The sequence below is a fragment of the Eretmochelys imbricata genome, chromosome 8 (genome assembly GCF_965152235.1).
Source record: "Eretmochelys imbricata isolate rEreImb1 chromosome 8, rEreImb1.hap1, whole genome shotgun sequence".
NCBI lineage: Eukaryota > Metazoa > Chordata > Testudines > Cheloniidae > Eretmochelys > Eretmochelys imbricata.
Window position 1 is genome coordinate 100,546,085 of NC_135579.1, and position 17,659 is coordinate 100,563,743.

The window sequence follows — 17,659 nt, forward strand, 5'->3', positions numbered from 1 at the left end:
ATTCTTATAAGTGTTCGAGCCTGGTTCTGCGGACCAAAAGTAGTTTGGAAAAGCTCCAAACTATGGCGTGCATATTCAAATTGCGCCTGACCTTTCAAATCTCCTGCACTTCAGGAATGGTTAGTTATTCTAAGAAATTAAATACATCTCCCTCTCTGCATCAGAAACGTCCTGAGACTGTAGGGTGAGTTGTGCACATGAGTCTGTGATTAGTTGGAGGTCTGTTAATAGTTTATCACATCTCTACTTCCAGCATCCTTTCCTTTTACTTGCCACCTCCTTCAAATCAGCCTCCCACTTCTGCTGCTATCTCCCTTCATGTTTCAGAGGCTGGCTACATTTCGCTATAAAAGAAATAAAGCAAAAAGTCTGCCTCCTGGATTCCATGGTTTCCATATCTCCAGACCCTTTCTGCGCAGAGTCAATGGGCTATCATGGGAAACACTAAAACATATGCTTTCCAGTCGATTAAGAGAGTTAATGGAGCTGGCTTGAGGAGAGAGTTAAGTTGGCTTAGAAGTATGAAGCTTCCTCGTTGCTTTCGGAAAAGTACGGAGATAACACTTTTGCTAGTAAGATAGCTGTTTGATGGGCTACCGACTGCGAGACTGGCAGGGTCAGAGCAGCGGCTGCTGGGCACACCATGGAAGTAATTAGCTCAATCCATAAGGTGAAAGATAGCTGCCAGTTGCCCGGCTCTTAGGATACACTGCTGGGAGGATAGCAAAAGAGTAACAATTTGTAATGCCATGATTTACAGTTTTCCTTGGGAAAGATTTCTAAGATGGTGCATTTCTATGTTTCCTGTCCAACTTCCCCAGACTTTGGTAGAAAGCTCTAGAGAGGGAGGGAGTTACTGATGATGGTGTAAAACTCTTCACCGAGCTGGATTTGGCACACTCTGGGGTTCAGCCACCTCCCAGTGACAGCTCTAGTCTTCCTTGATGACAACTGTGTCATTCTTTTTTTCTTTTTTTGTCCTCTAACAACTATCTTTCTTTTTTTTTTTCACTACGCCAAGCATTCTGGGGCTATGAGCAGCAGGTTCAGAGAGGTGAACCCAGTTTAAGAAATCTGAGTATTCTTTTCACAGAGTTCATTTGTGGACAGCATTAATGGATTACCTCAGAGATGTTCTAGTTGACCAATGATTACACTTGACCATGGCTGGTGATGATGTGTAAAGATCACAGGACAATTTGTATGCATAATCCTGGTTTATCCCCGTAGGTAAAACATTTATTGCTCAACCACTGAGCAAGCAAACCACGAGCATCCTATATAGGGATTATCACCCGATAGGAGACATTGCAAAATATAACTTCCTTTCCAAAAGAAACATGCGAGGGAATAAACCAGCATATCTTTGATAATTCCCTGTAATGCCAAAGCATAACAAAGAGCATTAAGGGCAGCAATTTATCTTTACCTCTGAATTCCTTTGTTTTTGTGGGTCTCCATCTAACCCATCAGGACAAATGGTCAAAACAGATTATGTGTGTGTGTGTGTGTGTGTTGCCAATGTTGTATGTGTAATCTGTGCACAACTTCACCGACATGTGCAAATGGCAGAATTTACACTCATTAACCTATTTGTGTATTCAGATCAATTTTTTATTCGGAAAAGATCTTCTTTGCATGCGCAAGTGATAATGTGCAGAATTTGGGTGCGGACATTGCAAACTAGGTCGAAGATAATTTGGAACATGTGGCCATTCAGGTTACTTTGACAACAGTTTTTGTGGTGGGTTTATTATCCTCCATCTAACCCTGTTTGTGTGTGTACCCATGCTGTGGAATATTGTGCAGTAAGACATGGATTACGGATGTTCTGTATGTCACATATATCAAAATCTAATTTCAGGAGAAAATGGGAATTATATTTTGCCATATTGAAGATTGATCTTTCAGGCCCTATCAACATTGCATTCAGGACTGGGCTAGCTGCAACCAGGTTTCAAGTTGGTTGATGACAGCATGGTTTCCCTCTTACTTCATCTGTTTCCTGTCTATATGCAGTGTTCCTTCACTGTCTTTGTGTTGGATTGGCAGCTTGTAGTCCAGCCTGAGTAAGGCGCACTACAAAATGGCACTGTCTCAGGAGCAGGGCGTCAGAGAGTCACAGTTTGGTCCCAGCTGCTCCCTTGAAGTAAGCTATGCCGGCCCTTTATTAGTCTGGCTCGCTTCCCCTTTTATGCTTCCTCAGCTGTTCTGGCCAGCCACTGGGGGGAACAGACCCTAGGCTCCACCCACTTCCTGCCCACCTGTGCAGAAGTTGAGGTAGCAGCTGCTTCCCACCCCCTCCCCATGATTGAAGCAGATAGCCCATCCAGGGGGAGTAAACATTCTTCTTACACTCTTCCCAGTGCAGGCATGCAGCCAGGCTTATTTGAACTGTTGGCACTTCCTTTTCCATAGTGGAATGCTAGCAGATCCTCATAATCTTAAAGTCACTGGCTTGACCCCACTCTCATCCCTGGCCTGCGATGGGCCACAGCCTCAAAAACCCCTAAGGATGCAGAGATCCCCTGTGATGCACAGCTCTGAGTCATGCAGGAGGTGCTGACGTCTCACGTAGTAATCCCCGCAGAGCAGGGCCGCACCAGGTCTGGTAGAAGCAGACTCAAAAGGGGTGGAATGGGCAAGATTGACTTTGTAATCATGACGCTTGCCATTCTGTTTTGCTGTATTATGGCTTCCCACCTGCTTCATTTTAACAGCCTGGATTCTTGTTTGTCTTCTCCTAGCCCTCTGGATAGCTATTTGCTCAAGAAGTTCTTCTATTACATGGAACGTTTGGGAGGCAGGAAACTTAGTTGCTCTGCGAGCTTTAGTATACCTATGTGTGTTAATAATGAATTCCTGTTGATTTTATACAAATCTCCCCATTCAAGAGCTCCAAAGTCCCTTGTGTTTTTTTTTTTCCTGATTCTATCCTTTCTTGTTGCTGTTGACACACTTATGTGGTTCAGACTTGGAGAAATAAATATTTGTTTAGTTGCTTTCCTGCTCTGCATGCTCACTGCATTTGCTTAATGATGACTTTGCTTTGCAAGGGATTCAGGGTAATAGAGTCTCCCAGGGAAACAAGAGACTAGTTCGCCACTGACATTACCTGCATTGCCTGAGACTGTATCCCACCCCACCCCACCAAAAATATGTTTGATCTCTTTATTGAATCCACGTGCAATCGAATGTCCCTTTTTCTGGCATGCCTAGATTGCCTACACAGTAGAATATTCATCTCCACAGGTTAGTTCATTCTGTACCATTTCTTCAGGGTCCCCGCCAAATGCCCTGTATTTTCACACTCCCCTTCTACTTGTCCTGACTTGATCAGTGAGGACTCTGCTGTACAAATCTGAGGGCTAAAAACCCCTCCACTACTGTGCATGGGGTTTCTTTGTTCTAGTTTGTCTCAAAATGTGTACCTTTTTATTCTGTCCAACACATCCTTGTGCAGGAGCCTCCCCCTCCCGCCCCCACCCCCACCCAAATAAACAGTTCTAAAACATGCCCAGTCAAATCGTGCAATCCTGCTTTTTGCCCAGGACATCTAATCAGTCTGCCTGTGTTACCGTAGAGACCCATTTTAAAAAATCTTGGCCTTACATTAAGATTCTTAGTCCATGAATGGCCTGATTTTTCAAATGTGCTAAGCTGCCAGAAGTATGGCTTTTCGAAAAATGCAAAAAAACATTTCATTAAAAAAATTGAAATTTCTCAGTCATTTCAACTCTCATTTTTCAGGGTTTCAAATGGAACATTTTTTTACTTTGATATTTTTCACAAAATCTGAACAAATTCAAATTTTCAAAATTTCATTTCCCCCATATTTCCTCTCTTCCCTCCCACTTTTTTGCCAATGAATGTAATAAAGTGAATAATGTCCAGAGTTTGGGGTGTGTTTTTCATCACTATTTCCTTTCTCTAGTTATTGTTTTTCTGTTCTCCACTCTGTAACTTTTTAAAACTCCTCCACCTTTGGAAAAGTTTTGTTTCATTTACAACTTTCCCTTCAAGAAACCATTTTGGCAGGTAAAGTTTCAGTCAAAAACTTTTGACCAGCTCTACACAGTAGCATCTATTGACTTTACTGGTAGGCCCTGGAAAGTGCCATATTTTTGACAATAGGGCCACTTATTTAAATGATTTAGGTGCTTAAATGTAGACACAATTTTGAACACTTTTGTTTAACTGTGACCATACTTTGGTTTGAACTTGAACTTTGTTGTTTAGTGTGTTCCTACGTATTGCCTCAGAGCGGTAAGAGGATGGGATTGGTAAATCCAGCCTTCATATTAGTTTATGGGAAATCTGTCATTGGTTTGTAAAGGGCCCAAACTATTCATGGACATTATAACAGGCGGCTGCATACTACCGTGTGGTTAAAATGGCTTAACTTCTATTGGAAATGAGATTTTACTGGCTGATAGCATAGATGGTCGTGGCCAGCAGATGACTGTCAGCATGGGTCTCAATGTATCCCACAATTTATTGGTATTCCCTTGATTCCATGGTGCTATGCATTCATGTATAATTTTCCTGTTAGTACATATATCTGTAATTTTTTGTGGTTATTTATTTGCCAGTGGGAAACCAGCTCAAATGCTGCATCTAGTTATTGGTGAGGTTATGCTTGTTGCCCTATTTCCCCTATTGGTGAGGCGTGAGAAGATTAGGTAACTAGCTCCAGGTTACAGAGGGAGCTAGTGACTCAGTAAAGATTAAAATCCAGGGAGCTCTTGGATCCTAATTCTTTACTTTAACCGTTAGGCATCACAACCTCTTCATGCTTCTTTCTCAAGTTGGCCAAAATGATGGCTATTTGGTAACTCATCACTGAAATGTTTGGTACTTCTTTCTGTGATCAACATCTGAAAGAATTGTTTGTAGCAAAAAGGATCAGGGAATGTTCTTGTGCTCTCTCTTAATGGGAAGCACAATCCACTAAGGGCAGTCCACTAAGGGTCAGTCGCTAACACTGCATTTAGTGTGCTCTTCTTCCTCTTCATGTTTCTAATTAATGGACTAAACAAACCTGGAGTGATTTACCTCCGAATCCCAGAAGGTCTTGGGCTCCATAGCTCTGAGGAAATCAGAATGGTTTCCTTTTTTGAGAGGGTCTTGACTTTTTATTCCATGTCAACTTCATGATTCATTTCAACTTCAGTCCTTTAAACTCCACTTTCCTTTCTACTTCCCTCGCCCCCAGAGATATTCAGTGTATATTTAAGTCTTGCATCACCTACCCTGAAAGCACCTAGTATACGTTAAGCGGGATATATCTTGTGTATCCTTTACCACAAAACAAAGAAATAAAAGTCATATCAGTGCAAAGATTACAAGAAGTCCCATTCAGAAGCTTCTAAATGCAATACTAATAAGAAACTGGATTCTATTTTATTCCAATTAGCCTATAAACCCTGCTTTTATAACACGATAGACTTTAAAACATGCAGAATCCTAATAAAGCAGAAGACGTTTCTCTTGTTTATATAATCCAGTATACCCTATTTATCAAAATTTCTATGCATTTGAATGTTAGTGTTATCTTCTCAGTCTTAGTTGCAGGAAACTAAACAGCTCAAGCAGCTAGATTATTTTTAATAAATAAATAAAATTCTCATTTTCTCTGTTTTCAGTAACAGTCAGTCTTGACACCTGATGTGATGTTGGGTAACAAACATGGTAAAAAGGGTCTGGATGGCTCCCGGAATTAATAATGGACATAGCATCCTGAATTCTCAGTTGCATTAAGGGCCTTTTATACTGCCCTGGTTATACAAAAGGGCCTCAAAGTGGATGGAAATGTAAGGTCCCTTTCACTTACTAGAGCAAAGCAGAATCAGACCTAGTAAGCCTTTTGCTCTTGAGTCACTGGCTCATGTTCAGCCCAGATTGATACTGCCTAATGGTTATCACCACTGGATAGTGGTCTGTATGAAAGGAGCTGCCATTTTGGGTCTAATGCCTATAGGAGAAGTGTGCAGTTTGCAGAATACATCACCACACTGGGAGTAGTGCCCTAGAGCCCAAGAGTTGAACAAGAATGGAGACTGAGCTCTCCTTTAAACCCTAGATGATATCCATCAAAGTAGGGTTTGACTCTGAAGTTCATTGGTTGGCCACCTTACCAAAAAAAAACTACTGTATTCTTCAGCAATAGTATAAACTACTGTGTTTTACACTGTTACTTGCACTTTAGAATAGTGCAGGATTTTTTTTAAATAAGTAGTTAGCCAAAGCTAGTTAAACTTTGAGTTAGTGAAGGGCAAACGTTTTTGGTCTAACTTCAGACCCACTCAAACATCTTAGGTTAGAAAGTTTGACTGGAATTCAAATGTTATTGGGTTTACATTTTCCTTAGGAGAGTCTGTGGAAAGAAGTGGCAGACAGGGGAAGATAGAGATGATAACTTACAATATATACTCCATAAAGCCCAGACATCTGTTCCAGCTTAGCTTTTAGGGGGGAAATTGGGTGGGTTCTGCTTTGCCTAATATACAGCATGGGCTTCCTATTAGAATGCTTTCAGAATGGTATCCGTGGCAGGGGGAAAAGATTTAAATTACACCACAAAAAAGATTTGTGAACTCAAACTAGTTAGGTAGTTCACAATGTGAACAGAACCTTAAGCTCCATGTGCCTGATTCTCATTTATCCTAAGGTGTCTTTACACCACTCTGGCAGTGTAACCTGTGGAACTCATTGCCAGGGGATGTTGTGAAGGCCAAAACTACAACAGCGTTCAAAAAATAACTAGATAAGTTCATGGAGGATAGGTCCATCAATGACTGTTAGCCAAGATGGTCAAGGATGCAACCCCATGTTCTGGGCGTCCCTACCCTCTGATTGCCAGAAGCTGGGAATGGATGACAAGGAATGGATAACTCAAAGACTGCCTGTTCTGTTCATTCCCTCTGAAGCACCTGGCATTGGCCAATGTTGGAAGACAGGATACTGGGCTAGATGGACCACTGGTCTGACTCATTATGGCCGTTATTTTGTTTGTATGTTAAAGGGACCTTGAAGTGTGTTAGTGTAAATAAGAATCAGGACACATGAGCTTTGCCAATCCTATTTCACACCTATCTATACAATCTCCTTCCCAAGCCATACACGTTCATGCCCATGACCTCTCCTGATTAGTTATTATCTTTCTCCCACGCAGACTAGCACGTCCTTCAACCGTGACGCTGTGAAGGCAGGGACAGGACGACGCTTCCTCGGTGGCTTATTGGACCATACCTCGTATTGCTATACTCTGGAAGTCTCATTCTACAGCTACATCCTTGGAGGAACTACTTCTACTGTCCCCTATACAGAGGAAGCCTGTATCCTTTACAAATTCATCCTTCCTTCTGAGTGCTTTGAGTGCATCTGAACTGGACATCTGAGGTAAACCCTACTCTAAAGTTAATAGTTTGCTGAGTTGCGAATACATAACTGGAAATATATTTGTTCCTGTTGCTTTAATCTCGGTAATATTAATGCTCCACAATTTATAAATACAAGAAGGGAAAAGGCCTATTAGATCAAATAGTCCTTTCCACTGCCGGTAAAAGATTGTTCCTCACACTATATACCTTCCATTTCTTTGTTTCAGTTTACTCCTTATTTTGCTCTTAGCCCTTTACTTGTATGATTGTCTTAATACTCAGAGCAATAGACACCTTTAGCAGAGAGTCATAGGTTTTTCTGTGCCAGATGGAGGTGACCTAACTGTCCCCAGTCTATAGCAAAGAGACCATAAAAGCTCCATTAGGTCCCAGTGCTGCCTCTGGACCGAATCTTTACAAGAAGTGGTCAAAAATGGGGTGGGGGGGGGAGAGAATCATTTAAAAATTTGAAATTGTTTCTGTTTTATGGGGTTTGAAATGGAACCATTTTTCATTCTTGCAAAATTATTTGCAAAATATGTTGATGAAAAACATTCACTTTTTGAAGTTTTCCATTTTCATTCCCCAACACTCCCTCTTCTTTCATCGTCTGGAAAAAAATTATATATTTCTTGCCCTACGTAGTTATGCAAATTTTATGGATGAGAAAATCATTTCTCACTGGTGAAAGCAAAAAGTGGGTGGTCAGGAGGGCTTGATTCTGCCCAAGTGATGCAGCAAATTGATGTTTACCTTTGCCCTTCAGCCCTTCCTTTGCCCATGAAGGTAAACGGCTTCCAAGGAATAGTTCCCTATTCCCCAAACCCGACTACAGAGCTGAGCAGCCTAGCATAACACTTAAGAAATGCAGCACTGAAGAGAGGAATTGTCACACGGTTAGATTCTGTTTTAATAACTTGTCTTATTATCTCAGCTCTCTGGCCTTTTAGAAACATGCGTGTTAGCTTCACCTTTAGTTTCCCTCCTCACTGTGCACTCAGTGTGTTGACAACTGCTTATTTACTCTCCCTTTAAAAGTCCTATTTATCAAGAACAATCTTAGTGGAGAGAGAGAGGCAGGCTGCCCCTCTACAAATGAGATCCTGCTTCTCTTGAATATGCATTGCCTTGGTGATTTACATGTCACGCTTGCTTGGCTTGCTATTCAAAGCAGCCCTTTATTTTATTTCAGGTATGTGGACTCTTTTTTTTATCTATGCGGCATCAACTTGTCGTATGCAGATGGAGCTGCATTGCTCTGGCTTCATACATCATTGCCATCAGCAGCCAGCGAGCAGAAAACAGTTCCAGATCACAGTTATTATCGTTGGTGAGGATGTATGGAAAACTTAGGCGGCAGCTTGATTTTCATAAAACCTGGGCTGACCCTTCAGCTCAAAGTAGCGCAGACGGGGGTTGACTCGCTAACCGCCAAAGCACAAGCTAGAAACCAGTAGCTGCAAGGGGGCAACGGGCTCAGGTTCAGTGTCTACCAAATGAGTTTGAGATTTCCTTTCCTCCTGAGAGTCTCTTTAAAGGCTGCAGTTTGTGATTGTTCTTCCTCGTCAGCTCCATACCCCAATTAGAGGAGGAAACGGAGCTGCTTAAGGGAATCTGTGGTGTGGTTGTGCTTAAACAACCTTGGGCCCCTCTGCTTGTCAACACACAAGCCCTGTCTGTGAGTGCAGATTTCTCCTTGTCACCAAAGCACTGGTGACCAAAAGTAAATTAATAATAACGGACATCCAGATTAGGCCAAAACTGCTGTTTGAAGCGGCCTGCAAATCAGTAAGCAGTTCAAGACGTTGAGGGTTTTGTAATGGCTCTGAACCAAAGACACAGTCAGTCGCTTAACCTCCAAGGAGATGAGCGCTTTTGTTATCTGGTTGCATCCAAGGAGAATGTCAAGCAAACAGACTAAGAAAATATAACGAGTCCCAACACTTTCAGGTGAGTTCAAGTGCTCAGCAAATCTGAAATGAACATGCTGTGATACAGTAACTCCCTTTAAAGACTTGTCTCTGGGGGCCTGATCCATTGAATCAGGGGTGTATTTTTTACTGAATAGGGGTGGGATCAGCGCCTTATTGGGCAGCAATATGTTGTAACGAGAATTCTGCAAACCCTCCAGTTTTGGCTTGACAAATACTTGGCTGAAGCTGTGCCTATGATCCATTGAACTCTGTAGCCAGGAGTAGAGACTGCAAGGGCCTGTCCCCTGTTTCAGCGTTCATAATTGGCCCCACATGAACTCATGGATTTTTGTCCTGCAAGTAATAATAATAATCATACAATTTCCTGGGGCTAGACGGCTGAGAATCTCCAAATGCTCTGTTAACATGAATTAGACCTCATATTCCTATAAGGTAGCTGAGTCTAATTAAATCCATTTTACAGATGGATAGACTGAGCTAACTGAATTTAATCTTTTCATTTCACGTGCTTGGCACAAAATGCTATACATTGGCTATGCTGTTGCAACTTCAATGTGCATGATAAATAAGTTCACAATAGTGATGTGGTACTGTATATCTACATATCTCACTCTTCTGTTATTGGTTGAAAAGATCTTTTTATGTCAATAATATGTTTCTTTAGAGCAGTTTCAGGGCACTGTCATCGACTCTATAGTCTATTTGAACTTCTGTCTAGCTGTATTAGGCGTATGTTTACATTTTGCTAGTCACATTAAGTCATGTACTTTGCTCAAAGTTCTGTGATTACGAGGACATTTTCATAATTATCTAGATAGATGGACACCTCTTAGAGATGTGTGAACTTCAAACCTAACTGGTGTTGCTTAAATTCTAATATCATTTAGCGTGGCCAATATCCTGAGGATTTTTTGTTTTGTTTTTTTGTTGTTGTTTGGTTTTGCTTTGCTTCTTTTTCTTTAAAAACACAAAAATAAAGATATTGTTTTGTTAAAGTTCATATAATGGTAAAAGTCACATTCTCTGCTCACTTAAACAGAGTTAAAATCCACTACTATGCTCCCACTAAATAAATACCACCTTTACTAGGCAGTAGGTTACTTCTGATTTACACTGGTGAAACCAAGGTCAGAATTTGGCTCTGATGTTGCATGGTTGAAATAAAAAGGAAACACAAGATTAAAGGCTCTTACCTCAGCCACGTTAGATGTGCTATATGTTTTGGGGTGTACATTTTAGGACATCAACAATAACATTTGAGACCTAAAATCTTGGTCTCTTATAACCATCGGAATAAACCATATCACCAACGTGCACCAGGCCTGAATTAACATTGCAGCAGGAATGTTAACTTTTGCCTTTCCTTAGTCTCGCTCTACAGACAACCTTGCACCAACATAGCTTCCTGCATTTCCTATTATATATTCATTATTTTCTTCCTTCAGAAATACATGTTTGGCTCGTAGGAGCTGCTTCTAACTGATATGTAGCTGGTTTACCAGAAACACCAGGGATATATTCTGTAAGCTCAGCTCTGCAGCTTACCCTATGATAACATGTACTGTAGATAACAGTGAAAGGCCTGTGTTTGCAAGGCATAATAAGAGGATTTTAGACTTGTGAAATTGTAGGCTTGCCTGGAAATAAACAAGGTTTTCTCTGTCCACTTAAAACCTCTCTCACACATGCATGGCGTTTGGTAGCAGCTGATTAAAAACGTAAGGGTCTGCTCAACACCAGGTAAAAATGCTTTAAAAGGAGCTGGATATGCTTCCATTAAACAAACACTAGGCATTTGTAGGGCTTATGACACAAGGCTTTTTATGTGCTCACCAAAGGATCAGCAGATGAGCAGCCTAGATAATGCTGTCCCTCTCGTTACTGGGTCAGGGGGGATAACGAATTGCCGGCTCTCCACTCACTAGCTCTGATAGTGCTCACAGAACTCCTTGCCCTTAGGGATGCAGCACAACCTGGCTCGGATCCCACATACATCAGAACTTGGACCCATAATGGGCTGTCAAGAGAGCAGTGCCAGGTTCTCTGTCTCATGTTGATGATGTTCTAACCCATTGGGGTTCCTCTCTTGAACCTCTAAAGTGGATCTCAAACTGTAATGTAGGCAGCCCATAGGGAGCTGTAAAGAAGAATAAAAGGAGAGCGCAAAGGGGATACACCCTTAAAAACTAAGGGCCCGATTCTGAAATGGGACTATTTACATGAGCGAGGATTTGCAGGAGCGGGCTTGATAATCGTCTTGTCATGATCAAAGCGGTCTGGCAGTCTCAGCCATAGGAATCATCATTTTATGGCGGCACCAGGGCCACCATATTGCGCATCACCCTGATTATGTCACTTCTTATTTTACATCTGTACAATTACTTCCCTTCAGCAGGAGCTGGATATGCTCAATTCCTTACAATCAAACCCAGCTAAATAGAGCTTTGCTTGCTGTAATTTCTTCTGTATGATGCAGTGGATAGGACACAGGCTTAGAAGTCTGATCACCTGAGTTCTAATCCTTGTATGGCTTTGAATAAATCATTTCATCTTTCTGTCTCTTCCGTAAAATGAGATTAATGATACTTATCTTCCGCTGAAAGATGCTTGGTGATCTGTAGGTGAAAAGCACTGGACAAACACTAAGTATTATTAATATTATTTCTAGTAAAGACTTTTCACTGTAGTATACAATTAAGGAATGAAATCTATACTATGACCTGTTTAACATCCTAGCTGAAGAGATTTACAAAGAAAGATGGCTTCATATCTTTCATTTCACTGGGTGTATTGGGAGAGACTCTAACAGGTGCACCCCTTAAAAAATAAGTTAAGGCATAATTCCATATTATGCCAAATCTCCCAGATGATTTTGGACATGCAAGATGTATTCACACCATAGAAATCTGTGTGTGCATTTGTGTCTACGCATGCAAAATGAAAATTTAGATGAGTCAGTGTCATTTTATTTGGGCAATTGAAACTCATAACTAAGAAAATTTAGACTGACTGAAAATTGTTGGCGTACAGCTGCAATTACTTGGCTCACCCATATTTAATAGCTAAAAGTTAGCGGAAGGAGGGCTCAGAAGCAAAGGTCCCGTGGGGAAAAGTTGAGCCATAGGAAAGGAATATGGTCTTTAGTGCCTGAGGAGGTATGAGTGTGCATACCGATTCCTCAGAAAGAGCATGTAGGATCCCAGTTAATGGCTTAGAGGAGCCATCCTCCACCTGTACCAGGAAAAAAAAATTACATGTATAACCATTCAGACATGAAAAACTATAGCTATAAACTTAGACAATATATAATAGAACATGAACTCAGGGCACACGTTGTAACACAGGACAGAGAGATTTCTGAGATACACTAATGATCCCCTAGGATGGGGAGCACAGGTCTTTTGGTGCCCTTACAGGGGTCTTGATGACCTGTTTGCCTCTACCGCCTCAGTGGGGTCCCTAGAAGAAGGCTTCCCAAAGCCTAACGATATGCTGGGGCATTGGGGGGGGGGGAATTCCCAGACATTCAGGGAAGCATTACCAGCCGGGAGCTAATTAGGGAGAAGGAAGTAGCCAACCAGAAACTGAGGCAGGGAGGTCTGCACTGTATGGCTTGTATTTTTGAGATTATTGCTTGTAAAACTGCATGGAAGGAAAGGCAGAGAGAGAGACTACCACAGCTGGTATCTGTAAATCAGTCCCCGCCCGTTCCCTGCAATAAGACCCAACCTGTACTTGCTGAGCCCCTGTCTTTCCCTCTCATCCATCTGCTCTGGTCCTTGTTACACCTGCCTGTGGGAAGCTCCCTACTGAGAGCTGAGCAGGAAGGGCAGTTAAAACTAGACATCAGATTCCCATAAAAAGGAACGCCATTGTTGAAGCTTAGCTGGTAAGACAAATGATGGGGTGAAAGTGCTTGTTGGCCCACCTTTTTCCACAATCTTCCTCGGCACCTTTGCTTCAAACTCTGTCTCAGATCAACAAAAGCAACCCCCCTTCACACCCCCACCTAGGGAGAAACGGTGTTGAGTTTACAGCCATAACGTCAAACACTCTTAATACCACTGAAAGCATAGAGTTAAATTATAGAGTTGTAAAGTTACTTTATAGTGATAATGCTGTCAAGCATCAATTTCTCTGCCTCGGGGCACCATGGAAACTCAGTTAATGATATAAGAAGCTGACATTTTCAGGGTTGCAGCTGTTGGCTGATACCCAGAAGGAATCTGCCTGTTTCTTCATATAGGGTGTATATAGGGAGAGCTGCTCAAAGCAAATTAAAAACTAATAAAACTCTGTTTAGTGAAGTGTGGTAGAATGCTAGTCCAGAGCAAGCTACAATGTTGCAATCTGCGAACTCCTTTTCGCCACAGAATGATTTTCTGCATAGAATGGAGCTGTAAGAAAAACTTCCCTATAAGAGGGTTTTAGTCTGTGTGTTTCCATGTTGATCTGTTTATCTAGCTGTCTGTGTCATTGACTACATAAGTCTACACACGCAGTGGCAGGCAGTGGCAGGTTAAAATGCAAATTAAAACTGTTGACTATAATCAAGTCAGCAATGTCTATAATTTCTGTAATGTGTCCTTTGGAATCTGCACCCTAAAATACTGTGGTATCTTCAGCTGAAAGATGCTATGGGAGTGCAACGTGTCTGTTACAAATGTTCAAGAAGGGAAAAATTGTGTATTTTGCTGAACTGTAATGCATTAATCCCGGATGGTATTTTCAAAGCACTGCTTGGAGACTTAATCACTCCCATTACCATTCTAATGGGAGCCATGGGGCTATAGCTGTAAATGTTGGTTTGGAAATTGACACCACAGTGTTGTACAATTAACTATTCTGTTTTGATTAAAAAACTAGAATGATATACAATTAGCATGGCACACATTAAATGGATCAAAATCTGGCTAACTGATAGATCTTAAAATATAATTGTAAATAGGGAATCATCGTTGAGTGTTTGAGTTTCTAGTGGGGTCCTTCAAGGATCTGTTCTTGGCCCTGCACTATTTAACATATTTATTACTGACCTGGAAGAAAACATGAAATCGTCACTGATAAAGTTGCAATGACACAAAAGTTGCGGGAGTGGTAAATGATGAAGAGGACAGGCCACTGACAGAGGGAGATCTGGATCACTTGGTAAAATGGGCCAGCCAGACAATATGTGTTTTAATAGAGCAAAATATAAATTCTAGGAACAAAGAATGGAGGCAATCCTTAAAGGCTATGGGATTCTAGCCTGGGAAGCAGTGACTCTGGAAAAGATTTGAGGCTCGTGGTGCATAAACAGCTGAACATGAGCTCCTAGTGCGATGCGATGGCCAAAAGAGCTAATGCAAACCTGGGATGCATAAACAAGGGACACTCGACTATGAGTACAGAGGTTATTTTGTCTCTGTATATGGCACCGGTGAGACCGCTGCTGGAATACAGCATCCAGTTCTGGTGTCCATAGTTCAAGAAAGATATTGATAAACAGGAGGGGGTTCAGAGAAGAGCAACAAGATATGAGTAAAGGATTAGAAAACCTGCCTTATGATGACAGACTACAATCTAAAAGTACCTACCTGGGGAACAAATATTTAATAATGGGCCCTTCAATCTAGCAGACAAAGGTATAACACGATCCAATGGTTGGAAGTTGAAGCTAAACAAATTCAGACTGGAAATAAGACATACATGTTTAATGCTGAGAGTAATTAACCATTGGAATAATTTATCAAGGGTTGTGGTGGATTCTTCATCACATATAAATTTTAAAATCTAGATTAAATGTTTTTCTAAAAGGTCTGCTCTCAAAATTATTTTGTGGAAGTTCTACGGCCTGTATTATACAGGAGGTCAGACCAGATGATCACAATGATCCCTTCTATGAATCACGGAATCTTCTTCCTACATGAGGCCTGTTTTAAATCAAACTACAAGTCAGTTTGCAAATTAAGGATCTGACCTTCTGAGATACACTCAGCATCCTTGCATGATGTTGAACTCTCAGGAGGTGCTTAGCATCCTGCAGGATCAGTCCCTTACTTTTTTAGGCCAGCAACAGTATGAGCACTTGAGATATCTTGGGTTCACAAGCGCCACTTCAATAATCCTAATTGTTCATCATCCTTGTCACAGCACAGGGGCTTCTTGGATGGTGGCAAGGCAAGCTTCCCCCACCAAGAGACTTCAGACCAGTGCTGGTTCGTTCTCCAGGCCCAGTGAGGTGCCCTAGCTGACCAGCTCTAGGGGAGCCCAGCAGCTTGCAGGGTCTCGTGCCCTTAGTTTTTCTGTTGTGACTGCCAGTATGCGTGCTAACGAGTGCCAGATTGTGCTGGGGATTTGCTGTCGTCTAGGAACTGATTAAAATAGTTGTCAGCTCGTTCCACATCAGCCATCAACACCGAACAATGGGTTTTGGTTGTGACCAGCCAGGCCAGATTTAAACCAGCGACCTAGAAGAGAAAGACTCCGTAACTCATTATGGTTTGTTTGCTTGTGAAATTTACCATTTAATAATAATTTTTAAAAACCCCGACAGGATTTACCGATAAATATTCTTTTAAACCTAAGAGAAGATAGCATATACCTTAGCCAGACCTTGCCCTGAACAATACCCTTTTATGAATGACTTATGGGGACGGGAAAGAAAAGTTTAGTGCATGAGTAATCATGGAGTTATGGCTGTGACATAAATAGGGGGGAAAACTCTCTCCGCGGGCCCTGCTGCTTCACAGGGGAGTTGACTTTTAAAGTCTTGTACATTTCCATTATGAACATACTTTTCTATAAACTTGTATCTTTCGTTTGTCTTATAAGCAACTTCAGAGGAAACTAAGCACATGGCTCTGATAGCTAAGCTCTTGGGTGTTCAGAGCACCATAAAAATTCTATTAGACCTAAAGTTAAAATAATTCTTTGGTAAACGTTAAATTCCTATTAGTAACACTTGCTAAACTTAAGTGCGACGGAAAGGGCAAGGCTAATCTGCATGGCAAGGGAGAGCAGGACTTAAAAGATATTAACAATTTGTTGGACATGTCTGAGAGGAGCGAGTTTAATACGAGCGATAGGGTCACTTCCATAGAACTGAAGGTCTGGGGTGGGAGTTGGCTTGAGATGTCGCTGAGCTCTCCTGGGGTAAAAAGAAAATAACCCATTGGAATCAGGGTTTGCGGCATATTTTGAAGTCAGAAATGGAGGAATTGCGATGCCTCTTCTACAGGCCATGTCTACACTACAAGAGCGTCAATGTCACAACTACAGCACTTCAGCTATGCTGCCTTAGGGCCATAATGTAGACGCTTCGTAAAGCAATGGAAGGGGTTTCTCTATCACTGTAGGTAATCCACCTCTCTAAGCAGTGGTCGTGAGGTCAACAGAAGAATTCTTCCACATATAAACAGGGGGGTAGGTTGGCGTAGCTACAGTTCTCAGGGAGTGGATTTTTCACACCCCTGAGCACAGGAGCTGTGTCGCCCTAACTTTTAAGTGTAGACTAGCTGATGTCTGTGAAGTATCAGGGGGGTGGCCATGTCAGTCTGTATCCACCAAAACAATGAGGAGTCCAGTGGCACCTTAAAGACTAACAGATTTATTTGGGCCTAAGCTTTCGTGGGTGAAGTGGGTTTTTTACCCACGAAAGCTTAGGCCCAAATAAATCTGTTAGTCTGTAAGGTGCCACCAGACTCCCCATGTCTGTGAGACTCTCTTCCTCTTCCCAGTTTCTCTCTCTCTCTCTCTCTCTCTCTCTTTTTTGTGGCCTTGTTTTTTCTGTACCTGCCTCTCTTGTTTCTGGGTCCTCAGTGTTTAATTTTCTGGCTTTTCCCCTCTCCGCTTGCATCAGTTTCTACCTTGGCTCTTGCACTCCCCTTCCTGTCTGTATCTCTTGATACTTTTTGAAGACCGTAGTTCCTTCCCTCATTCTCAGCCATTAGCAATAGCTGCTTTTCATCCACACCACACTATTTACCATTTTCCATCTCTTCCACCTAGATCTGCAGGCTATCCCCTATGTTCCTCCCTTTTCTACACAGACGGCTCAGCAGGGCTCTGTGATGACAGAGGGAATTATAAGATTTGGAGCTTAAGTTGTCCCTTACTTTATATTATTTAGTCCCAAATTCCAAAGCCCCCAGAGAGTTCACATCTGTTTTTTAATCTTTTGGTGAATGCAATCAGTTAATATTTCCCATTTTTATAGCAGCTTTCATCTTAAGATGTTCTGCAGACCTTAACTAAGAACACTGCAGAACATCATGCAAGACAGATACTAGTCTTGGGGAAACCAAGACAGAGAGATTGAGGTATAGTGGGGCCCTTCCCAGGAAAGTCAGTGCATCTGTTTAT

At 41.8% G+C, this 17,659-nt stretch overlaps 1 protein-coding gene across 1 annotated transcript in view; it reads left to right on the forward strand.

The window, feature by feature from the left end:
- AGBL4 (AGBL carboxypeptidase 4) overlaps positions 1-17,659 on the forward strand; it is a 1,373,421-nt gene that overhangs the window by 1,269,215 nt on the left and 86,547 nt on the right. Inside the window, exon 11 of the mRNA XM_077825380.1 lies at positions 7,175-7,337. Within this exon, the coding sequence (XP_077681506.1) occupies positions 7,175-7,337 (163 nt within the window). The remainder of the gene's footprint in view (positions 1-7,174; positions 7,338-17,659) is intronic.